The 25407-nt window shown below is 47.4% G+C and overlaps 1 protein-coding gene across 21 annotated transcripts in view; it reads left to right on the forward strand.

Annotated features, from left to right (window-relative positions):
- LOC105480573 (calcium voltage-gated channel subunit alpha1 D) overlaps positions 1-25407 on the forward strand; it is a 327130-nt gene that overhangs the window by 240342 nt on the left and 61381 nt on the right. For 20 of the 21 annotated variants that reach the window (XM_011739659.2, XM_011739661.2, XM_011739655.2 and 17 more), the window contains 13 exons: positions 609-729; positions 4393-4507; positions 5029-5098; positions 5925-5991; positions 6721-6868; positions 9208-9337; positions 14375-14434; positions 17087-17193; positions 18835-18922; positions 19705-19812; positions 19904-19956; positions 21392-21538; positions 23338-23539. In XM_011739659.2, the coding sequence (XP_011737961.1) occupies positions 609-729; positions 4393-4507; positions 5029-5098; positions 5925-5991; positions 6721-6868; positions 9208-9337; positions 14375-14434; positions 17087-17193; positions 18835-18922; positions 19705-19812; positions 19904-19956; positions 21392-21538; positions 23338-23539 (1416 nt within the window). The remainder of the gene's footprint in view (positions 1-608; positions 730-4392; positions 4508-5028; positions 5099-5924; positions 5992-6720; positions 6869-9207; positions 9338-14374; positions 14435-17086; positions 17194-18834; positions 18923-19704; positions 19813-19903; positions 19957-21391; positions 21539-23337; positions 23540-25407) is intronic. The other variant, XM_011739650.2, reaches the window with a different exon arrangement.

A 25407-nucleotide genomic window follows, 5' to 3' on the forward strand; every position in this document is an offset into this window, starting at 1 on the left:
CAGAAAGAGCATGCTTTCTGGAGAAGGGACCAAAACTGCGCTGGGGTGTAATGAAAAAGCACATGAGTCTTGGCTGGGTGCAGTGGCTCACACCTGTAATCCCAGCACTTTGGGAGGCCAAGGTGGGCAGAACACTTGAGGTCAGGAGTTCGAGACCAGCCTGGCCAACATGGTGTAACACTGTCTCTACTAAACATATAAAAATTAGCCAAGTGTGGTGGTGGTCGCCTGTGATCCCAGCTACTTGAAAGGCTGCGGCAGGAGAGTCACTTGAAACGGGGAGGTGGAGGTTGCAGTGAGCCGAGATCAAGTCACTGCACTCCATCCTGGTGATAGAGCAAGACTCCATCTCAAAAACAAACAGACAAACAAAACATAAGTCTTAAGTATAAGGTTTTTTTTTTTTTCACTCCAAGAATTAACTTATCTATTTGTGTAGTTAAAAAACAATGTTTTAGAAATTCCATGGGATAACAGATGGATTTGTTCAGTGCAAACTGGACTGTGAAAGGCAGCTTAAACCAGATCTAGGCAGCCACCGAGGGGCTCTGGAGAGCGACTGCCATTTGTGAATCCACCTGCTGGCTGATACCCGTTTGCCTTCTCAGATCCTGACAGGCGAAGACTGGAACGCTGTGATGTACGATGGCATCATGGCTTACGGGGGCCCGTCCTCTTCAGGAATGATCGTCTGCATCTACTTCATCATCCTCTTCATTTGTGGTAACTGTATCCTTCAAGCTGACCAGGCTTTGTTGTTGCCGTCGTTATCTGGTTTTGTTTTTCTTCCTCTGGATTTCTCTGTGGTGATGGTGGTGGTAGTAGTTGTGGCAGGGAGGTGAATGCCTTTACCTTATTAGCTCAATATCTGCTTTTCTTCCATGCTGCTGGGGGACAGCATCCTGTAAGCAGAATTCCAGAGAGGCTTTGAGGGATGCATTCTGGCTAAGATAAGCAAGCCCAGGGAAGGACCGTGAAATAGCACATGTGCTGGTCCCAGAGGTCACTCAGTTTGGCATCATGTCTCCTGTACAGGTCCCGAGGGATGGCTGAGCACAAGGCCAGGTGGTTCTTTATGTTATAATTATCGGGAGCTTAGGCATCCATCTGTCACTTCCTAAGACCCTTCGTGACTGATGGGAGCCATCTTCGTGTACTGATCTATGCTCCCTGGGCTAATTTCACTTTGCTGATCTGTCCATCTTTGGGGATCAAGTGTCCATTGGCTAGCTGCTAAATCATGCTGCGTAACTTCTGTCTGCCTTACGTTACTCGTTTTCCCTGTCAAGAGGCACTCTCTAATTCTAGACCTGGAATTGGCCCTTGGATCTGTATTTACCTCATTCAGACCCTTCCTGATCCTGCAGCCTTTGGTTCTCGATGTTTTATCTCCAGGTCCTCCATGCCGAGCACCAGACCTGGTACACAGAGGCCTTTAATGAATGTTTGATGCATGAACGACATACACACAAGATACTACACCTGGGTCTTCACCCTTCCATTTTAAAAGGTCCTAATCTGGATTCTTCTTCTAAGGGGGCCCAGATCTCTGTAGGTGTTTCCTCCTTTATCTTGTCTGGCTCACTGATAAATTTTCTTCAGTGTGGTAACCTCAGTGCAAACCTGCCCGCTTTTCTACAAGGACAATGCTTTGTGCTATAAGGTATTTTATGAAAACCCCATCGTAACACATATACATCCTTCTAGTCCCTTGACTCAGCTCTAAGGCCCCCTCCACCAGAGCCACTCCTGCCCTGTCTCCCACCCAGAGAAGTTTCTTCTACCTCTGAGCTCCCCCTCAGATTTTATCCACATCTCTTACTGCCTGTAGGTTCTTCTGTCTACTGGATTTTTATTTATTTATTATTTTTTTAGAAGGAGTCTCACTCTATCACCCAGGCTGGAGTGCAGTGGTGTGATCTCAGCTCACTGCAACCTCTACCTCCTGGGTTCAAGTGATTCTCCTGCCTCAGGCTCCTGAGTAGATGGGATTACCTGTGTGCACCACCATGCCCAGCTAATTTTTGTTTTGTTAATGGAGATGGGGTTTCTCCATGTTAACCAGGCCAGTCTGAAACTCCTGACCTCAGGTGATCCACCCGCCTTGGCCTCCCAAAGTGCTGGGATTACAGAGCCACTGTGCCCAGCCTGTCTATTGGAATTTTGAGCGAGCATTCCTCCATCTCCCTAACTAGATGGATAAACTTCTTGAGTCAGGAATCTTTCTTGTATTCACATATCTCAGTAGAGTACAGGATCTTGCACATAGTTGGCCCTTGGTAAATGAATGGTCATTCTTTTCTTTTTCTGCTGTCCTCATGGTTGACTCTTTAGGCCACAACAACTTCCTGGACTTAAATCTGCGGAGAAATAGTCCCTGGTGGTTGTCTATGGTTGCATGTTGTTTTCTTTATAGCACGTGTGACTATATCAGAGGGGCTTAGGGAGCTGCTTATGCTCTGTCTTCCCCAACTAGAGTAGACATTCCAGTGTACGGTGTTTCTTCCCGTGCCCTCAGCACCCACAACAGTGCCTGGCACATTAGAGGTGCTTGATAGATCTTTTTGGATGAATTCCAGAGCGTGCCACTCTTTAGGAGGGTCTGAGTAATACCTCTCAATGCAGATGATGGATTTTTCTCTGGGAAGTTGTTTGTTACAAGCTTGTAAGATCTTACTGTGGCTCATCACTCTGGATTTGCTTTCCACTACCCAAAGGAGTTGAGTGTCATTGCAAGACTAGAGAGATTATTGTTTCTTCACTGAGACCATGGAGGGAATACTCACTGCAGCTAGTCTCATCACTAGCCCCTGTCTGAGTTACCGTTACCCCAGGCCTAGCAGAGGAACGCTCATGTTACCAGGCCATCTTCAGCCCAGGACAAATTGCTTCCTGAGGCTCATTGCAGCTCCAGTTAAAAAATAGGCCAGCACGTCAAAGGCTTTTTGAGTCTTAATGTAATTCACTTATGTTTCTCTCCTCTTTAAAGCCTTGAATAGATTAGTCAGGCATGCTATTCCCTCACAGAGATCTCATCATCTGTTCCTTGTTAGGTTACGTTGGTTTACGTGTTCAACAACCCATCCAAGGTAACAGATTGCACAGGACGTATGGGACAGTGCTGTGCTGCTCCTGTCTTGGGGTCTCTGGGCTCCTGCGGTTTTGCCTACAGATGGCTGGGCATCAGGCAGAGAGAAGCATTTGTCACAGAAGGGGACATTCTCACTTACTGCCCTCTCATCCCTGTGCTTCTCAAAAACATGCTTCACTGCTAATGGGTAAGAAACAGGCATCTTCTGATTTAGGAGTCTTGTTCAGAATACTTGTTAAAAACAAAATCATTCGACCATCCCAGCTAGCACGGTGAAACCCCGTCTCTACTAAAAAATACAAAAAAACTAGCCGGGCGAGGTGGCGGGCGCCTGTAGTCCCAGCTACTCGGGAGGCTGAGGCAGGAGAATGGCGTAAACCCGGGAGGCGGAGCTTGCAGTGAGCTGAGATCCGGCCACTGCACTCCAGCCTGGGCGACAGAGACTCCGTCTCCAAACAAACAAACAAACAAACAAAAAAACATTCAAGAAAGTCATGTATAAAACAATTACAGTAAGAGCGAAAAAACATGATAATTTGTTTAGTCACCTAACCTTTTATTGTGTTTTTTAACTGGAACTGCAATGAGCCTCAGGAAGCAATTTGTCCTGGACTGGAGAGGGCAAAAATCAAGTTCAGGTACAGTGATCAAAGATCGAGCTGCAGTGAGACTGTTCACGATAGTCTAGCACCAGGTGGCAGTAAGTCAGGCACATTATAGTCAGTCAGTGTTTGTGGAATGAAGGAATGAATGAGTTATCTGTAGACTCTGAAGGTTATTTCAAAGGAGAAATTCTCATACTATCTTGTGCAAGGGGATCCTCATTTGAATAACTTGCAACCTTTGAAGTGGTCTATTTTGGAAAGCACTCCCCTGAAGATATATGTTGTAGTTGTAGTATGTGTTAAAAAAACAAACAAACAAACAAACTACTTTTTAATTATACCATGTTTATATTATAGATTGTTGTATATAATGTATAACATAGCTATAGATACATAGATGTTTGGACACACACACACAGAGGAATGTTGAAATTAGTGGGTTTTCATGGATTTTAGTGAATCTTAATTTTACTTCTATAGACTGTCCTTTTACAGGTTTTTATGTTTATTTTTGTTGTTGTTTCGTTTTGTTTGGAAAGCAGGGCTCTGGTACTCTAGTTTTGCTGTGTGAGTATAACACTTGGGACAGTCACTTGCTACCAGCCTCCCAGGATGCAGAGGGGTGTGACGTTGCCATTGTTGGCCACATGTAGTTGCATTTAGTAGTGTGTTGAGCCCTTAAAAAGTTCAAACTAGATATTCTACTGAATGTCTTCTTGGCCATCGCTGTAGACAATTTGGCTGATGCTGAAAGTTTGAACACTGCTCAGAAAGAAGAAGCAGAAGAAAAGGAGAGGAAAAAGATTGCCAGGTAACCCCATTTTCCCCTGACGTGTTTGTCTAGGGGCTGCGTGGGGAGCCCTCCTACAAGTGCAGCCTGCCAGGCTCACCCCCGCATCACGGCAGCTGCAGCCCCCCAGGTTCCTGCTTTGTAGATCATGGTTGACCATGCACTGCAGACCAAAATGGATAGAATCTTGGGCAGAAGCCAGGCTCTTGGCTCTCATCCCTTGGAGTTGAGAGTGGGAGTCACATGTCCCCATGCTTAAAGAATCACTGCAGTTAATTTTGGCGTCATAAAATAAACGATGCATTCAATGCTGATTAGCTCTCAGATGAGAATTTTAATAAGATGATCTGTGTAATGAATCCATCGCATTGAGATTACCAGGAAGCTCTGAGTTTGGATTGTGCTAGGCTCTTGTGGTTAGTGTTGTTTCTAATTAAATTCTGTCCTTCATTGGACCATTGTTGATTCAGAATCCTGATTAGCATTTTTATACAGAGTAACATGGTTATTTGGTTTCTTGTGCTCTTTTCTCTTCTCTTTAGAAAAGAGAGCCTAGAAAATAAAAAGAACAACAAACCAGAAGTCAACCAGATGGCCAACAGTGACAACAAGGTATGTGTTCTAAGATACTTCTCCCCTTTTTGTTTCAAAGTGATTCTATTGGTATCTCCATACATGTACCATTTACACTGTGGGAGTGTCTTGTGTATCATTCTTGTAATATTTTGGTGTGAAGAATATAGCACACCATATAGACCCTGGCTTCCCAGGGGGTTCTGGTTGAATTTAGGCAGTTAGCTGTGTTCACTGATATTTCACCAGAAAACCAATATGATGAAGATTTGACTAGTTTGACCACTTTTGTTTCTTTATTGGAATTGTGCAATCTGACCAGGATCACATTAGCAGCTTCGTTTTTAATAGAGGTCTATTTCCTGAGGTAATCCCAGGGTCGGGTGGCTTCAGGGCTACACTGTCAAACTTAATCCCATTTATGACAGCCCTGGTTGTGTTGTTCTTTCTTTGTTCATCGATGCTTACCTAGTGGCTATCGTGTGTCAGACACTGGGGATTCAGGAATGAAGAAGACAGGTCCCTGCCTTCATGGGGCTCACAGTCTGGCAGGAAGACAGGAGTGTGAGATGCGTTATCACGTGGTATGAGTGACCGCTGGCACAGGGCAAGGACAGAGCCCTGGATGATGCTGGCTAACTACGACTGGGTCAGGGCTTAACCAGCCTTCTCCTCACCTGCCCTTAGGACTTCTCTCTGAAGCAGAATCACCATCTGGGGACACGCGTCTGTCCCTGCACACCCACATACAGACGCAACTTTGGGGAGGAATCCATGCCCTATGCTGGACGGCCAGGGTGACTTCTCCTCTCTGAGTGCATTTTAGTTAGTCTCCCCTCCTCCTAAGAAGTCTCTGTCATCCTAGGTCACAATCGATGACTATAGAGAAGAGGATGAAGACAAGGACCCCTACCCACCTTGCGATGTGCCAGGTATGGTGGCAGAGGCCGGAGGCGCTGGCTTTGCTGTGTGGCTTTGCTACTGCTCTGTGACCTGCTGAGTCTGCGGCCAGCCAGCCCAGCAGCGTGTACCTGAGCCGCTGAGGCCACCAAGGCCGTGGAACCAGTTAGCTCCCCTTTTTCCCATGGTCACAGGCAGCATGTGTCACCCAAATTCCAGGTGATGGGGAGGGAAAGTGCAGGGGGATCAGGGCAGTTCCAACTTCTTTTGGGAGACTGGTCCAGGAGACCCACCGGTGTTAGTGCTCACCTGACACTTTTACATTTGACTGGCACCTTTATTGGCTGATATGGGTGGGACTGTGGAGTTGAGAGCCTAGTTGCTGATTGAGACTGAAAGTCCCACACAGTTTCTCAGGCCAGGGTGAACCAGGAGGTTACTGGGGAAACAGCCAGATGCTGGGAGGTTGGCAGTGAGAATCCCAGCACCGCCACCTTTCATCTGTGGTCAGATCTTATCCTGGTGGGAATCTCATCATTCCCACAAACTAAACACGCTCACCAGATGGGGACACTTCTCAGCAACCCTCACCCCTGCAACACACACTCAGTCCACATTCTGAAGGAGCAGGAGGGTTTCAATTCATGTAAGCAGGTAGATGTTGTTAAAGTTTAAGCCAAATTTGCATGTGAAATTAAGAATAATTCAAACCCATATGTAGTCTTTATTTCATGCCTATAAAAAAAGTATTTCATTTAAAGTAGGGGAAGAGGAAGAGGAAGAGGAGGAGGATGAACCTGAGGTTCCTGCCGGACCCCGTCCTCGAAGGATCTCGGAGTTGAACATGAAGGAAAAAATTGCCCCCATCCCTGAAGGGAGCGCTTTCTTCATTCTTAGCAAGACCAACCCGTAAATACTCCCCTTCTAGTCTCTCACGGCTGCCTCTTGCCAGTGACCCTACAGGTTGCTTGAGGGTGGCTCGGGTGGGGGTGAGGGGAAGTGGTTCACAGCCCTTTCTGAACCTGAGTGTCCCTGGCGCCCTCACCCAAGTCCCCTCCAACCCCTCTCTCCTCCACTGTGGCTCTTGCTCTCAGCTCATCTCTTCCTAGCTGCCTCCTTCCCGCAAGGGTGTGACCAGGTCCTGGGAGGAGCTCCATTCTAGATTCTCCTCCCTGCCTTCACCCCTGCGTGGGGACAGCAACGGGGAAAGCCTTGTCCACCCCAGCATATTCCAATTGGAGCCCACTGCTCTGGTGTTCCATGCTTCGGCCAGCCATGGCAATGTTTCCTAACGAGTGGATCTTCTGTTAGGATGCCTTGTGGGATGAGAATTTTTGTGACCAAGGTCTGCATAGCATCCTCATCCTCATAGATCCCCCACTTCGTTGATCAGTTTTCCCAGTTGAGTTTTATCATCATAAAGTCATATTGCACAGTGATATTTTATAGGTTGTAAGTATTCAGTTCAGCTCTATGATAGCCTACTTAAAATAGCATTTCTCATGTTAAAATGATAAGGTGCTCACAAGGAACAGGGCAATGACTCACAAGTACTATAAGAGGAAGACGTTTATTTACTAGCTAGTTTCTAGGTTTTAAATCATCTGGGACTGAGTGGAATGCTAGGGGAGATAAATGGCTCCTGGAAAGGTTTCTAGAATTGCAGAAGTAGTTCCTGGCTGTCAGAGAACAACTCTGTATCATTCCTTGGCCGTAGGGAGACACAGGTGGGAAGCAAGGCCTGCTGGCATCCTCAGAGATATGAAGATATGATGGTAGCTTTTACAGCTCACCACTATTTGGGTGTCCTTTAAAAAAGAAAGGTTATTAAACTGATATTGCTGACACCTACAGCCCTGTGTGTGTGTGTACACACACATACATATATACACACACACACACACACACACACACACACATATATATATATATATATATATATATATATATATATATATATATATATATATATATATGTTGAGGGAATGGACTTATTTTCACCCAAAGCCGCAAAGCACTCCTGCCCTCACTAGCTTGGAAGTTCTTCCCCAGACTCAACTGCTAACCACCTTCAGGTCCTCTGGGGGATACGCCCAGCATTAAGTAGATCCAAAAGGCAGGACTTAAAGTGAGGGGTCACCTTCACATAAGGTTGACTCCAGTTTTGAAAGTGGAAAAATATTTTCAAAGGAAAACCTATCTGTAGGCTTATAAGCCTCTTACAGACTACAGATAGGTTTGTATACATACACACACATATATACTTTAGAATTTAAATATATACAAACATATATATGTATACACACATACATATACTTTACAATTTAAACATACATGTTTTATGTATACACGAATATGTATATACATATGCATATATGTATATACACACACATATGTGTGTGTGTATATATGTTTAAATTCTAAAGTCAAACATTGAGGGTAAGGATAGCCAGTTGCTAACAGGTGCAGGGCACATTGGGGACGGCAGCGAGGTTCTGATGGCCCAGAGAGCCGTCGTTTGAGCCCAGGTGTCGGGCATGAGCTGCCCTCCTTTGCTTCATGAGACCACAGGACTTGGTGAGAACTCTCATGCTGGGCCATGAGATCCTTGCATGTTAGCAAATGATGCTGCAACCTTCACCTTCTGAGGACTGCTTGTGGGTCCACTCCAAAATTTAAAAAAATAATGGTAACATATATTACAAAATCTGCAGACGGCCAGAGATGTCCTGAAGCCTCAGTTACTGCAGGCCCCTATAAATAGTATGAACTTGCACCTGCAGGACAAGCCCAGGATTCATCTCATTCTGTGTGAACTGTCGAGGGCAGACCTGGCCTCAGTTTCTTCTCTCCGTCAGGGAAGATAAACAGATGAGCTTCTTGTCATAGTGGAAAAACTTCAGTCATATAGAGCTGGATCAATTCTGCCCCTGGCCTTGCTAGTGTCACTTTAGAATTCTCTGATTAAGCCTCAGTTTCCCCATCTTGAGAAAGACAACAAGCCCCACTTCCAAGGACTCAGTGTGGCGCCCCCAGCACAGAGTTGACACACCACACATGGTCCACGGGGGCTGCTTTTGGTGGGCTTCGTGGGGCTGACAGACAGGTTGCTCAGGTGTGCCGGAGAGAGGGCACAGCAGACAGCTGCCCTCTGCCTGGCATCTTGCTGCACTGGCCCCACACTCTTAAGGACCCAGTGTGTTCCACCCTCTCTGGGACTGTTTCCAAGCAGCTGCTTTTCCCTGCAGGATCCGCGTGGGCTGCCACAAGCTCATCAACCACCACGTCTTCACCAACCTCATCCTCGTCTTCATCATGCTGAGCAGCGCCGCTCTGGCCGCAGAGGACCCCATCCGCAGCCACTCCTTCCGGAACACAGTAAGTCCCCAGGGTGGGGCTCGCTCTGGGATAGCCCTGGCCTCTCTCAGGCAGAGGCCACTGTGGAGATGGGAGCTGTGGAGGCCCCTCAAGGTGACAGCTAGAGTAGGTCTTTCCTTCAGCTGGGGACGTTGGCTGTTTCCAGTTTGTAAGTGCCAGAGAGCTTGTGTTATAGCTGGATACATCTGAATGGAATCATTAATTTCGAACCTTATCTTAAATACTCTGCAGGAATGCTCAGTGAATTCAGGGAGCCTGCTTCTCCTCCTCTTTGCTCCCTACTGCCAATATTTAGGTCCTCCTTTCCCTCCCTGCTCAGGTTTGTACTCACCCGTTTTGAGATTCATGCTCCATGGACGCACACGGCAGGGAGGAAGCAGAATTCAAACCAGGCATGCCACATGCCCAGGCTCTCTCGTTCAAGGTTGGGGGCAAGATTCCTATGTCGTGTAGACTTAACTACACGATGCTGCTAGGCTCCACAACTGAGGAGAAATACAAGTTAGGGAGATGATAGGATGTCGAGTTGAGGTGTTCAGTGGAGAAGAACGTTAGGCCAGGTGCACTGGCTCACACCTGTAATTCCAGTGCTTTGGGAGATAGAGGGGAAGGATCACTGAAGGACAGGAGTTCAAGACTAGCCTGAGCAATGTAGTGAGACCTCATCTGTACAAAAAATTAAGAAATTAGCTGAATGTGGTGGCACACACCTGCCATCCCAGCTACTCAGGAGGCTGAGGGAGGAGGATCGCTTGGGCCCAGGAGGTCGAAGCTGCAGCAAGCCATGTTTGCACCACTGCACTCCAGCCTCAGTGATACAGTGAGACCTTGTCTCAAAGAAAAAAAAATATATATATAATGAATGTTAAAAAGTTTCTTCTCTGGGAATATTTATTATAAAATATGTGATTATGTTATATATTTCACAAGTATCTCCAAAGGAAGTGCTAACCTTGGCCCCAGGAGCCAGTATTAAGTTTGAGTAACTCCATGAAGCAGAGTGCACCAGGCAGAGCCACTCGGACCCTTACATGTTAACTTGGCTGTTTACAATGTTACTTTTCATTGGTAGAATTAGGAATATGCAAAGAGTTATTAATTGGCTGGGCGTGGTGGCTCATACCTATAATCCCAGCATTTTGAGAGGCCAGGGCAGTAGAATCACTTGAGCCCAGGAGTTCAAGATTAGTCTAGGCAACATAGTGAGACCCCATCTATATAAAAATTTAAAACTTAGCCACACGTGGTGGCGCATGCCTGTCCCAGCTACTTGGGAGGCTGAGGTGGGAGGATTGCCTGAGCACAGGAGGCTGAGCCTGAAGTCAGCTGTGTTCACACCACTGCATTCCACCCTGGGCAATAGAGCAAGACCCTGTCTCTAAAAAAAAACAAACAAAAAGAACTCTAGATTTTGGCGTGGCAGAGGTGGCTATCCAGTTAGCTCTCTGTATCCATGGGTTTGGCATCCATAGATTCAACCAACCACCAATAGAAAATGTTTGGGGGTGGCCAGGCGTGGTGGCTCACGCCTGTAATCCCAGCACTTTGGGAGGCCGAAGTGGGTGGATCGCTTGAGGTCAGGAGTTTGAGACCAGCCTGGTCAACATGGTGGAACCCCATCTCTACTAAAAATACCAAAATTAGCCAGGTGTGGTGGTGCGCGCCTGTAGTCCCAGCTACTTGGGAGGCTGAGGTATGAGAATCGCTTAACATGGGAGGCGGAGGTTGCAGCAGTGAGCTGAGATCACACCACTGCACTCCAACCTAGGCAACAGAGTAAGTGAGACTCTGTCTCAAAAAGGAAAAAAAACCAAAATATTTGGGGGAAAAATGTACTGAATTTGTGCAGATTTTTTTCTTGTCATTTCCTAAATAATTTACATGGCATTTACATGACCTTGAGTATCTTGAGAAATCTAGAGATGATGTAAGGTCTACAGGAGGATGTGCATAGATCATATGCAAACACAACACCATTTTTGTATCAGAGACTTGAGATTTTGGGGTCTGAGAGGGTCCTGGAACCAATCCCTTACGGATACCAACTGTACTAAGAAAACAAGTCAAGGGACCAGGAGCAGTGGCTCACACCTGTAATCACAGTACTTTGGGAGGCCGAGACGGGCAGATCACTTGAGGTCAGGAGTTCAAGACCAGCCTGACCAACATGGCGAAACCCCATTTCCACTGAAAATACAAAAATTAGCTGGGCATGGTGGTGTGCACCTGTAATCCCAGCTATGCATGGGGCTGAGGCAGGACAATCGCTTGAACCCGGGAGGCGGAGGTTGCAGTAAGCTGAGATCATGCCATTGCATTCCAGCCTCAGCGACAAGAGCAAAACTCTGTCTCAAAAAAGCATACAAACAAAAATACAAGCAAGTCGAGGGTTTTCTGTTAGTTGTCAGTTTTGTAACTTAGAGATGGTGCCCACCGACTGTGTCTATGTTGGAAGGAAACTTGCACCTAAACTGGCTCTTGCCGCAGCAGCCCCACCTTAGCTGTGCAGCTTACTTGGCACTGAGGACCATTCAAAGGCAAGACAGCTAGACACGGCGGCCTGTTGACTCTCAGGCCTAGATATTATTGTGCAATTTCAGATTATTACCAAGAAACCCAACCAGCAGAGGGAGGCTGGCGAGTGTGCAAGGCCCTCAGGTGTCCCTGGCTTGCTGGTGGGCGTCTTTTTCTGAGCATCAGATTGTTAGAGAGTTTAGGATTAAGACACACCAGCACATCTGTGCCCCCAGGATTCTGTTGGGGCAACCAAGCCTCATGCTGTTGCTTCCCATTTCTGGAGCCTGGCAAGCCCAACCTGTCAGATTTATGAAACACGCACTCTGATATGAAGAGAAAAAGTACTTTCCCCATGGTGCGTGTCAGTGTCAATATAAAGAGGAAGGCACTGGGCCTGTCTTGATTTGTCCCCACAGATTAGGGTTTTTGTTAGAGAGGATTTTGTTGCTATAGATGCCCCAGTAGAAGAAAGACCTCTGTGTCATTTCATCCCATCATAAAAAAAGGACACAAGGGCGGTGTTTGGGAAAAAAACAGTGTTAGGTGACAAAGTAGGCCAAGAGCTAGTCTAAAATACGCATTGCCAAGGGATTAATTTACATAGGGGCTTCATGTCTTATTTTTAATTATAATTGCTTCTCCATAAGTTTATTTCCCTGCTGCCTTACCCAAAAATGTTAGCGTTCTGCTTAAATAGATGTACATATGTATATGTGTATTGCTTTTTAGATTCTGCAGTGTTTGTATATTTTTTAACCTTAGCCGAATTCTTCTTTTAAAGAAGAGAGTGAGAGAATGCAAGCCGAGTGAGGGAAAAAACCAGCTTAAATCTCAACTTCAGCCCGGGCGCCAGGCTGCCTCGTAGACTCATAGGCTGCAGTGTCTTTCTGAGCTACTTGATGCTTTCCACGTTAATATTCCCACTGTGACCTAGGAAGGAGTAAGGAGAAGGTGGCTGAGGCCTGGTAGTGCATGGGAAGATACCTTCCATTGCCTGGCCAAGAAACTGTGTTACACAGGAGTTCATAAGTCCAAAACCAGAAACCGTTTGGAAAATGAATACCCTCTGAAGAGAGAGACTGGGCTTGAAGCAGAGGTCCTCACCTTATTGTGACACAGCCCCCAGGTGACTCCTCTACCTACAACACCTCACCCCTCTGGCTCTCCACTGGCATACCCCAGGCCTACTCCTTGCTCAGCAGTGCCTGTGACTGGCTGCGTGGCCTATGCGTGTGTTCACTCCCTGCTCCCAGCAGCCACATCTGTTAAAGGATTAGGCCTCGGTGGTCTCCACAGTCCCTTCCAGCTCTGCTCTCTTCAGTTCTTTCAAAGCCATAGATCATAGTTGTCATGAAGATCAGTGGCCAAGACCAACTCGCCTTTGCAGATAAGGGTGCTGTGGTCAGAAGCTCCCTGTGAGCAGCTTTCTTGGTGGTCAGACTTCTTGCTGCTGGTCCACTTGCCTCCACGGCTCCAAGGAGAAGCAGGGACCCCAGAAAGGGCTAGCAGGACTCTGTTGATGGGATAATAGATGGTATTGTCACCAATGTGGATAGAGTTGCCTAGACTGAAAATTCAAAGACCAAGTCAGTCTGTTACTTGAGTGGGCCCAGCAAGGTTTAAAAAAAAAAACAAACCTCAGTTTAGAGAGAGCAGTGTTAGATGCAGAACAATGGGCGGGAGGAAGGCAGTCTGTAAAACCATCCCTTGCAGACTTAGCCAGCCCGGCGCATGGGCGGGGAAGGGTGCTGACACCCTGATTACACAGGCTGGAATGCAAGGGAGCATGGGGAAACCACTGGCTCTGACAGATGCCACTGCCGTCTTCATTTATGCTTCTCCACTGATCTGATGCTCAGATGAAGGGCAACATACTTCATTCAGCCAGAAACGCGGTTAAAAATCCAAAATGCGTATAAGCTTCTGATTTATCTGGTGCCACAAGTCATTTGTAGATGTAGTGCTCTCTGATGAGAAAAGCTTGTTAACAAAGCACTCTTAGAAATGAGCCTCTCAGGAGATCGAGACCATCCTGGCTAACATGGTGAAACCCCGTCTCTACTAAAAATACAAAAAACTAGCCGGGCGAGGTGGCGGGTGCCTGTAGTCCCAGCTACTTGGGAGGCTGAGGCAGGAGAATGGCGTAAACCCGGGAGGCGGAGCTTGCAGTGAGCTGAGATCCGGCCACTGCACTCCAGCCTGGGCGACAGAGCGAGACTCTGTCTCAAAAAAAAAAAAAAAAAAAAAAAGAAATGAGCCTCTCTGCCTGTCCGAGACACAAGACCGGGAAGCAAGTCAGGGTGAGTGGTTAAAGGAGGTCAGGATTCTCGAACGCTCTTTGGGAATGAGGTAATTGACCAAAGTGGGCATTTACCAGTGGCTCTGCACTTACCTTCAGAATGGCGGGGTTTTCCTGGGAGGATGGGTCTCTGACTGCATGGGGGGTTTCTGCCCGTAAGTGTGCAGCTGTCAGAGTTTGTCTGAATGCCTTTTCTCACTCCCACATGTTGTGCCTTGCAGATACTGGGTTACTTTGACTATGCCTTCACAGCCATCTTTACTGTTGAGATCCTGCTGAAGGTAATGGATTTTCCTTGATCTTCACATACTCCACAGCAGCTGGAGCAATAATAGTTGCACTTCTTTGTTTGCCTTCCAGATGCTAGGTTACGCAGACTATGTCTTCACTGGTACTTTTGCATTTGAGATCATTTTAAAGGTAACAGGTTACCCGGCAGTGTGTTTAAGGGCTGCTCCTGTGTGTGATACACAGGAAAGAAGCGTGGAGTGCTTTTGATTTTTTATGGGTTTTTTGTCTTTTGTGGTTGAGCTAAGTTTTTTTTACCAAAGGATTTTTTTTTTTCCTGTGACCATTACAACTTGTTTTTGCTCTTTCTTTTTAATCTTTGAATGCATGTAGGAGCTACTCTGGCTTCATGATAATGGTTGACAATTATATTTTGCTCCTTTAAAAAAATACCCTCTGGAATTTGTCAACTGATAACAGATATATCACTGTGTGTGAACTTTTTTCCACCCTTTCTGACATCAAAGTCAGAGGAAAAGCATTTATCCTATGAAGAGGATGTCTCTCTTTTTGTTTCTCTAACTGCACTGTGTTTTTGGGGGCCTAAAATAGTAACACGCTATTTTCTTGCAATAGGATTTGCAAGATGACTTGGGTCTATTTGTGTTAAGGTATTTTCTGTCTGTTTTAATGGATGGGCTTACATTTACACAAAAGGAGCGCCCTTTGGCCGGGGTGACCTAAATGTACTGCCCATGCATGAGCTAATAGCTGCCATTGCTGCATGTGTTTTGCGTACTGACTGTGAAGTCTACCCCATGGGGAGCCCATTCCTCATGTGCTTAGAGTGCTGGAGACCACAGCAAAGCTCCACGAACCTATCCACAACTGGCCAAGAACCAGAGGGTGTGGGTCACTTTGGTTCTGGGAGAACGTGGCCCATCAGAACTGTCAGGGTAACCATCTCCTAGCAGGGAGACAAGCTGGGAAATGAAGACTTTCAACCATGGTTTTCTTTAAGCCATTGGGGGATTTTTTGTGTGTGCAACTCAGGCAAAATGTATTTTGCATTGGACTACTGTGGAACTTGGGCTCTTTACAAAATCTTATATAAAATGAAACCTCAATGTCAGGGAATGAGGTGGTTAGTTTTTTGAGGTTGGTTTTTTAAAATTTTTTATTTTTTGGTTCATGAAACAGCATAAAGTCAACCAACATCTGTTTACACCTTTCTTTAAAATCTTCTAAAAATTTGAGTTCATTTTCCTGCCTTTAAGCCGATGAATTTGGTTGACAGTTCTCCTGAGTCAGAGGTGTGCAGTGGGACAGTGACCAGCTCTTGTTGATGAGGCCTCTGTGGGAGGGCCTGTGGATGCAGAATGCACGTGGTGGGGGTCAGAGGGGTGCCACCAGAACACTGACCAGCTCAGCTTCTGCCTCAGCTTCTTGGTTTTAGAATTTGACTTCATTTCAAAATGAATGGGGATATGTTCTACTTAGTTTGTTAGCCTGGTTAATTGATGTTTTATTTTACTCTCCACATTTTTAAGTTGTTAAATGAATATAGTTACTCATGGGCTTTGGGGAAAATGAAACACAGGATTATTTAAAAGAAAAAAATGATTGTTACTTTTTAATTTGTGTAGAATTGCTTCACTGACTTAAATCTTCTGAGTCGTTCTTCATTTTGAAGCTATTTTAGAGAATGGAAAATAAGCTAAAACAAGAAGGATTCAGAAAATGGAGACTCATCCAGAAGTGTCTAATATCTGAGGCTCTGGTTCCTGGTGGCCTCGGGGAGATTTGGAAGGCTGTTTGGTTATTTGCTTAAGCTCTGTGAGATTGCCATTTTTGTAGGTCAAAAAGGGTCGAACACTGGCGATTTCATAAGGTTCAATGTAATATTTCCCACCTCTACCTCTCTTATACCGTACTTATCTGAGCCTTCTCTAACCCTTTTTGTTTTAAAATAAATAGTGAACTGTATATATTTTGCTATTTCTTACTTTGGGGAACTAAACTCTTTTTTCCATCACCAATAGAAATCTCACTGGAGCACCCATAATATGTGCTCCAGGTACATATGGCAGGTGAGCCCAGAGTCGTGAGACTGGCTCAGGTGAGATGCCACCTGGCTTCCTAGCCATGCCTGACACATGTCATCAGACTTGGAGGAATTGCTTAAGACGGATGTGTCATTAAAGACCATTAGGAACAATAAGGGGCCTATGTGGAAAAGTGATGTAGGTTCATAGAGCCTGGGAGCCCTGAATTCAAGCCCCCACTGGGAAGGCTTAATTGAAACAAGGTAGGCTCTACCAGGGCCTCAGAGGGGCCAGAACCAGCGCTTTGTGGGAAAGTGGGCTGTCTGGGCAGCACTTACCTCTTGATGAATGTAGTCGTGTGGAGCCTCTCTTAGACAGGCTCTTTGGACATGCCAACAGTGTGTTCATATTTGAAACCTGTGATGGCTGTAATAAAGCCTAAATTGGTTTCTTCTTTTAAAATGTATCCAAAATAAGCTGCCCCTTTTTGATTTTTGTTTGAACAAATTATCCGGTGGCTCAGCCCCATTGGTTTACATTTCTGACTTCTTAATGCACACTTGTTAACAAAGTCATACTTTACTCAAGATTTTGTAAAGAGCCCAGGTTTCTTTTCCTCTGGAGACAAAAAGTGGTAAATCACCCATGATTTGCTTCTAGATGACAACTTTTGGAGCTTTCCTCCACAAAGGGGCCTTCTGCAGGAACTACTTCAATTTGCTGGATATGCTGGTGGTTGGGGTGTCTCTGGTGTCATTTGGGATTCAGTAAGTATTCCGGGGTGTGTGCCCAGAACTGTTGGGCTGAATGGTTTATGTAAGGGATTTTAACATAATTGATAAAGGCTAGGCATCATTTTCATGACTATATTTAGTTATATAGGTTTATTTAATTTGCTCGCATTCCAGAGAGCATTGAGACAATTCATGTTTTCTTGTGGGTTGTGTGTGTGTGTGTGTGTGTGTGTGTGTGTGTGTGTGTGCGTGCCTGCTGCTAGGTTGAGCTTATTACTCTCTGTGAAATTTGCTTTCAACTGAGGTAAAAGAAGTCTTGACTGGGAGGGAGGGAATCTAGGTTCTAGTCCTGGTCCCTCCAAAGGCTGATTCCAGGGCCTTGAGGATGTCTTCTCTCAGGAACCCTGTGCCCCTTTTATATAGGAGGGGCTGGGGCCAGGTGGCCTCTCAGTTTTTCCAGCTTGGATATTGAAAACTTCCTTTGATTTTCAGGATACAGAACCTGCTAGGACTTTTTCTTTGGCCTCCAAAATTTTTCAGCTAGGAGGGAGCCAAGGCTAAAAGTCAGGCCCCCAGGTCTTTTCCATGGCATTTAGCGATTTCTGGTGGGAACAGCCATTGCTGAGTACTGCTCGCCATCCCCGGGGGTGTGGGGCAGAGGCTCCAGTAGAGCATCAGGTGTGGCCTTGCTTTCTTGCTGACCTGTGAGCACTTCTGTTCAGGTGCTGAGCATAGACTATCCCCCATGTGAGCACACATGCACACACATGCCCTCTAAGCTAAAGAGAAGTGGAAAGGACCTACCCTCCTAGGAAGACCAAGAACCTCTGCCTGGAACAGCCCTCTGTGGTCCTCCTCGCCTCCCACTGAGGGAGCCCTGTGATCATAGCTTGGAAGGCCATTTGCATTAACATCTTTGCAGCTCCTATTAACTCGCAGGCTGTTCATGTCCTCTCCAGCTGCAGTCTTGCCCACTTCCTCCTGAGCATGTGCTGTGGCCACACTCGGCCATCTGGGGTGCAGCAGAAAGCTGCATTCTCTTGTATCGCATCCTTGTACGTGCTGCTCCCTCACACTGAGCCCCCCTCCCTATTGTCCTTGCTAACCCCTACTCCTCCTTTGGGACTCACCTGGCTATCACCACCCCCACCCCAGAGTCCTTCCCAGGCTCCTCCCAACTCCCATAGGTTGTACTCCCCTGGCCAAGCACACCACATTTACCCCTGTCATGAGCCATACTGGGTTGGAATTGCCCATCTCTCCACCAGACTCTGAGCTCCTTGAAGGCCAGAGAAGCCCTGGTGCCAAAGTGGTACAGCAGGCCTCCAACCTTAAACAGAAACAAACCATCTATGAAGCCTAAAAGCCAGTCACTACCTAGCTTTTACAGTGAGTGGAAAGAACAAAGAGAGTTCATGAGTTGTGTGTCTGCCAAGGTTAGCTGTGCACCTGTCACCTCTGGGAGTGCCATGGGCTGGGCTTGGGAGGCACTGCCTCGTGTGGGCAGGGAAGAGGTCGCCTCTGAGTCACGGGGAGAGATCAGCCCAGCACCACATGGATCCCATGCTAACTGTGCAGGGATACTAAGGTGAAGATCCAGTGAAATGGTGAATCTCAAAGCATCCTGTCCATTTATAACACACTCTGCCTGCCATCTTTCTGCTCCTTCCCTAGATCCAGTGCCATCTCTGTTGTGAAGATTCTGAGAGTCTTAAGGGTCCTGAGGCCCCTCAGGGCCATCAACAGAGCAAAAGGACTTAAGGTTTTGATTCCTCTCCTCCAGGCTGGGCTGGCTTGGGTTGGGGTTGGCTGTAACTACTGGCTCTTCTGGGCAGAGCTGAGCTGAGGCCTGATGGATTTTTAAAGTGGGTTATAAGGACCTTTCTAACCAATGCAGCCACCTGTGCCAAGTGCTAATGGCATGTTAAAAATTATGATTTATTTTCTTTATTTTTGGTAATTGAAGATGTTTTTCTTTATAATTGTTGTTCATTTATTACCTTTTTATTAGTAGTTCTTTGTGTTTATTTTAATCTTTCAGTTTTCATGTAGACTGTATAAAAGGCTACTGGGTTTCTATGTTCCTCAGTCATTTATAGGGTCCATGTGCCCATGTGCCAGGCAGCACTGCACCTGTAGCATTTCTTCTTTTTCTTTTTCTTTCTTTCTTTTTTTTTCCCCCCAAAACGGAGTCTTGCTCTGTCGCCTAAGCCGGAGTGCAGTGGCATGATCTCGGCTCACCGCAACCTCTGCCTCCCGGGTTCAAGTGATTCCCCTGCCTCAGCCTCCCAAGTAGCTGGGATTACAGGCGCCAGCCACCATGCCCAGCTAATTTTTGTATTTTTAGTAGAGATGAGGTTTCACCATGTTGGCCAGGCTGGTCTCAAACTCCTGACCTCAAGTGATCTGCCCTCCTCTGCCTCCCAAAGTGCTGGGATTATGTGAGCCACTGCGTCCGGCCCACACAGAAACTCTTGGCTGATGTTAGCTCACCTCGAGGCCAAAATCACAAAGGAGAGTCACGCGCCTCTGCCCTCTCCGCAGCACGTGGTCCAGTGCGTCTTCGTGGCCATCCGGACCATCGGCAACATCATGATCGTCACCACCCTCCTCCAGTTCATGTTTGCCTGTATCGGGGTCCAGTTGTTCAAGGTAGAGGAACTGCCTCCAAGCATAAAACTCAGGTGGATTTCTTTAAGGAGAAGCCTGCATTTACTTGACTGCCTGTCTGTTTTGTATCCAGGGGAAGTTCTATCGCTGTACGGATGAAGCCAAAAGTAACCCTGAAGAATGCAGGTGAGCGTCCTGAGAGTGGAGTGGGGAACTTAGAAGAGCAAATAGCAGACTTCAAGGATTCACACCTGTTGGCACGTCAGAAGTTTTGGTCATGAAATAAAACAGGCCTGTGTGCTCAACTTGTGGGTGGATAGATGGTGTTTGTTTTTCATTGAAGTGAAAATCACGTAACCTCAACCGTTTTCAGTATACAGTTCCTTAGCATAGAGTATCCGCGGCATTGTTGTGCAACCAACACGTCTATCTAGTTCCAAACTTTTTGTCATCCCAAAAGGATGGATAGATGGCTTTTGTGGTGGAGAATCTATAAATGGCGGGAGTTGGGGAACCCTGAAATAACAATTATGAAATGCCCCAAATAGCTTCCATGACAGCCATGTGGATGATTTCCCCAAATCAGAACTTGAAACTCAACTCTCTGGTGTTCGGGAGCTGGCTCCCTCTTCTGACAGACTTTCTAGACTTCCTCTCTCCTGGCTCCTGTTAGCTATGTCTCTGCCATATTTCCATAGACAAGAAGTGGCAGAGGAGAGACAAGGTGGGAGATATTCATGCCTCCCATTCTGGGATGTCCAGTGACCATGAAGGCAGTCATGGAAGCCATTGCCTAAAGTTTCAGACTATGCAGAGGCCTGTGTCTCCCCACCCGTGAGAGACGTAACTGACTGGGCTCTGGCTAGGCTGACTGTGTGTGTACATTGGTTTCGGGTTTATTTTAAGCAGAAGGTGCAGTCAGAGAGCGCCAATTGCAATTTGGCTGTGTCTCTGCACCTCCAGAGGCACCATTCATGCACCATTCATGGTGTCCCTGGAGGTGAGCAGCCTAGCAGACACAGGCGTGGGGACACTGTTTCTTCCCTCTCGAAGCCTCTGTGTCTTCATTTATAAAATAAAGATATTGCACTTTATCTCTTCAGTTCCTTCCAGAAATGAAGTTCTGGGAGAAATAATTTGCCAGAAATAATGGAATTCTTTTGGAAAGAAAATTGGGAATGCCATTAGTAAGAAGAGAAAGGGATTTGATTAAAACTAAAATGCAGGAAGAATATACGTGGGTTTGTTTCCTAGAGCTTACAGAGTTCTCTATGGCCGAGCTTTGATCCTTCAGAGCACGCCTCAAGCCCGTTGTATATGAGACACACTCACCGTGCTGTGGTTTTTATCGGCCAACGACGTATGCCCGGTGCCTGCCTGGCTGCTCTGGAGAATACATGTTGCACTGGTAGTTATTCAGTGGTTATTTGAGCTGCAAAGTACATGAAATGCAAGGGCAAGGAGAGGAGAAACGGCGCTGGTGTTATGCTCAGCTGTGTGACTGGCGGGCAGACTGAGCGTGACCTGCCTGGAGGTGGGATCAGGGCAGTGTGTCCAACTTTATGCTGCTTCCATCTGTCATGTGTGAAGCCAGATGACCCACACCTGTTTTATTCTCCAGGGGACTTTTCATCCTTTACAAGGATGGGGATGTTGACAGTCCTGTGGTCCGTGAGCGGATCTGGCAGAACAGTGATTTCAACTTCGACAACGTCCTCTCTGCTATGATGGCACTCTTCACGGTCTCCACGTTTGAGGGCTGGCCTGCGTAAGTATGGGGAGCACACAGTCTTGTGCCCAGGGCTAAGCCCTCCCTCCCGGAGTCAGTCCCATTTCTGTTCTCCAGAGTCGCAGGCTTGCCCTGTGGCTTTTTAACCTTGGGCCACTTCTCAGTCATTTCTTGACCCATAGGGCCTCTTTCTGTGTAGTTGGATGATTTGTGAAGCAGGGTTGGTAGAGGTGCCCAGCAGCATCTCTGGGTGGGAGCAGGGAGGCCTGAGATGCCTCAGTCCTGTGAACTCCCATTGGATGTCAGGAAAGCTGCCATCCGCTGCTCCCAAAGAGGCTCTGGATGGTGTCCCAAACCATTCATTCATTCACTCCTCATACTTTGTACTAATGTATGCCAGGTGCAGACAGTTGCTGTGTGCCATCTCTTTTACTGAGCACCCACTCGCTCATTTACAGACCACGCTGTACAGAGGCTTGTGTCTCCCCATCCATTAGAGATGTCTAACTGGGCTCTGGCTGACTGCATGCTTAGATACCAGCTCCATGCAACATGGCGTGGTAGGCACTGTGGAGGAAACAGTGTCTAAACATGCTTCCTCGCCTCAAGCCCAAATCGAATCAGTGTCAAGTGGTCAATCCAGGCAGGTGGTCTGGTGCATCCTAGATGTGCAGAACAGGGTCCTGAAGAATGGCTAGGATGTTGATGGGTAAAGTAAGAAGAGCAGGTAAGGAGAAGTTAGAATTTGAAAGGGAGAATCCTCTGCGCTTTCACGTTGCTCTCTGCTTCTGGAGCTCCCACCCCCAGCTCCTGCCATCAGTGCGCAAACACACCTAGAGTCCTGGATACCTGGTCCGCATGCGTAGACGAGCTGCAGGAGGTGGGCAGGCTGGGCCTCACAGGCCAGCAGAGCTCTTGGGGTGTGTGTAAGAGTCAGATATTTTCAGGAGCTCCTGTGGGATAAAGAGGCAGTCAGGTGGGGCTTGTTCATTAGGGATTTAATCCTGGCGAACAGAGGCATGGAGTAAGACTCTTCATTGTGTGTGGGCACTGGCTCTAGTGTCAGGCTTTGAACACTGTCCTTGAGCAAATCATGGTGGCAGCTGAGGAGAAAGGAGCAAACCTGGGACTTGGGGCTTAGAGGAACTGGCTCAACTCCTGGCTCTGTCCTCAAGGAGTGTGACTGTGGCACTTTGATGCCTCCCTGAATATTCCTGTAATGGGGATGGCAGTGACGTCTGCCTTCCCAGATGGACGTGAGGCTTCAGGGAGAGGCTGTGAAAGTGTCTAGCGCAGCCTACACATGGGCTGGGTGCCCCGGAAGTGTTGAATCTGCCTCAGGATGGGGATCAATGGACCTTGAGGGTGTTACAGTAACCCCCTCTTCCTGTTAAGAGTTCTGCTAGGCATACTTTAATTTTAGTGCATGTCTCCGTTTGGGGAAGCACCCTCCCTCTTAGTTCTTTGGAACTACTCTGGTTAGTCACGTATTGTCTTGCCAGTGTGTATAGTTTTCACTTCCTCCAGTGTCTTTATACATGAGATATTCTTCCTCTCTGAATAGAAAGGGGCGTTTTAGAATATTTGTGAGATCTTTTGATTTTCAGGTCCTCAGAACAGTCCCTCGATGATGACATCCCAGGTGCCCGCTCCTCTTAGTGCTGGCCGTTTGGGCCTGAGGTTGATGGGAGAGACCTGGTTGTGTCCAGCAGCCTTGGGGTGGTTCCTAGCCAGTGCTCATGAGAGGAGTTCAGGAGAGGGAGGACCTGGGAAGGCAGCGGGCTGGGCTGCGTGGGCTGGGGGCTTGGCAGGCCCTCACTTGGTTTTCCTCTCTCTAGGTTGCTGTATAAAGCCATCGACTCGAATGGAGAGAACATCGGCCCAATCTACAACCACCGCGTGGAGATTTCCATCTTCTTCATCATCTACATCATCATTGTAGCTTTCTTCATGATGAACATCTTTGTGGGCTTTGTCATCGTTACATTTCAGGAGCAAGGAGAAAAAGAGTATAAGAACTGTGAGCTGGACAAAAATCAGGTTAAAGTCACACACTGTTTGGGCTTCTGTCCCTTGATCAGGGGTGGAGTGCCTTCTTTTTTGACTGATTTCCCCCATGCCCAGAGAAGGGCGCCCACATACTGTCTGTCCCTGGGGCTAGGGCCCTGTTCTAAGCACACCCTCAGCCCATTTGAGTCATTACTGCTGAGCGTTAGGTTTCCAGATACATATGAGACTTTGTAATTATGAAATCCATCCCCAGACCTGGTGGTATGAAATCAGAGTGTTTACGCCACCTGCCATGATCATGACCCACTAGTGATGGCTCAGAATCTTAGTTGGGATGCTGTGGCCACTCATGCAGGCATTCACAGTCCCTCCTGGGAGATGGTCTTTAAAGCCGCTTAGGGCAGAGTTTCTTACCCTTGGTGCTATTAGCATTTCAGGCTGGATGATTCTTGGTTGTGTTTCTTGGGCTTTTTAGGCTGTTTAGCAGCATCCCTGGCTTCCAGCTGTTAGACGCCAATGGTTCCTCTTCCCTTGGTAGCAGTAACCAAAATGTCTCCAGACATTGCCAAATGTCATTTTGGTGGGCAAAGCTGCCCCTTGTTGAGAACTGCTGACGTAGGGGGGAAGTACCCTACACCACCCCAGGGAAGTCAGTAACTTTGAATTTGGGACTAAGATTGTACTGGCATCATTCTTGATCTCTCACCGTGTTTTAGCCAATCTGGTGGAAGTAGGAGCCTTTTGCTCGCGTGACGTGGCGAGGAGAGGGGCCCTGTGCCCTGGGCTGTCTTCCTGCACGTGCGCTGTGACCCTAGGTGCCCCCTCTGATCCCTGCTGGGGCTTGATCCCTCATCTCTAAATCAAGGGCATTAAAGAGCTGCTCTTTAGAGGTTCCTTGCAGCCCTGAAAGAGTCTACAAGATCGAGATTCTGTTCTGGGAATTTCCCCGGGTCCTCTATCAGTAGCATCTCTGTTTTGATTGTGACATCGCAAGCAAGAATGATCTGGTAGCCTAGGCTTCCTGAGGGGAAGTGGCCCTGGCACGGCAAGCCAACCATAGCTGGCTGTACCCACTGGGAAACGCGAGGACATGCTTTTTGCTTTGCAGGAAGATTTTGCTTTGAGTTGTCAGGGTGTCCCTGCAGACTCCACCAGTGATTGTCAGGGAGAGGTCTGGCCCAGCAATTTGCTCACCCAAGGAAGATGAGTGTCAGGGCAAGGCCAGGCCAGCCAGGCAGAGCCAGCACTGAAAGTGTGTCAGCCTCTGAGGTCCAGTGCAAGCTCGAATTGGGGGTCCCTGGAGTCAGCATGTGAGATCAGAGCAGCGCCGCGTCCCAGACACTGGGAGCCTGTCCGAAACCTGCATCCAGAGTCAAAGTAGGAGAGTGGGGGTAGGTCTAGGTCTTGATGCTGAGCTGAGGGCTCTCGGGGCTAGCGGCTCCCTCTGGGCCTGCTGCAGAGGTTGGACCAGCCCCACTGCCCAGAGTAAGTGAGAAAGTGCTCCAGCTGGGTGCCAACCTGCGTTCAATCCAGCTGTCACTACAGTGCTCCAGCTGGGCCCCAACCTGTGTTCATCTAGCTGTCGCTACTGACCACGTCCTAGGGATTCTGAAATGAACACAAGCTCCCCAGCCCAGAAACTCCCCGATGGACATGTAGGTAGCTCCCCATAAGATGTTTATTGTTAACACACTGTGGCTCTGGAGGGGTATCTCGTGTGGGTCCATCAGGGAGCAGCCAGAGGCTCCTAGTCTCAGGGAATGAGCCAGCCCCTCTAGTTCTTGTGAGTTTCTGTTCCTGTGGTTACTTGGCTTCCTTTCCTGGAGGACAGCAAGGCAGGGGAACTATAGATGGGATCCACCTATAGATCCCCCATAGGTGTGATATAGAGGAAAGGC

The sequence above is a fragment of the Macaca nemestrina genome, chromosome 2, assembly GCF_043159975.1.
Source record: "Macaca nemestrina isolate mMacNem1 chromosome 2, mMacNem.hap1, whole genome shotgun sequence".
NCBI lineage: Eukaryota > Metazoa > Chordata > Mammalia > Primates > Cercopithecidae > Macaca > Macaca nemestrina.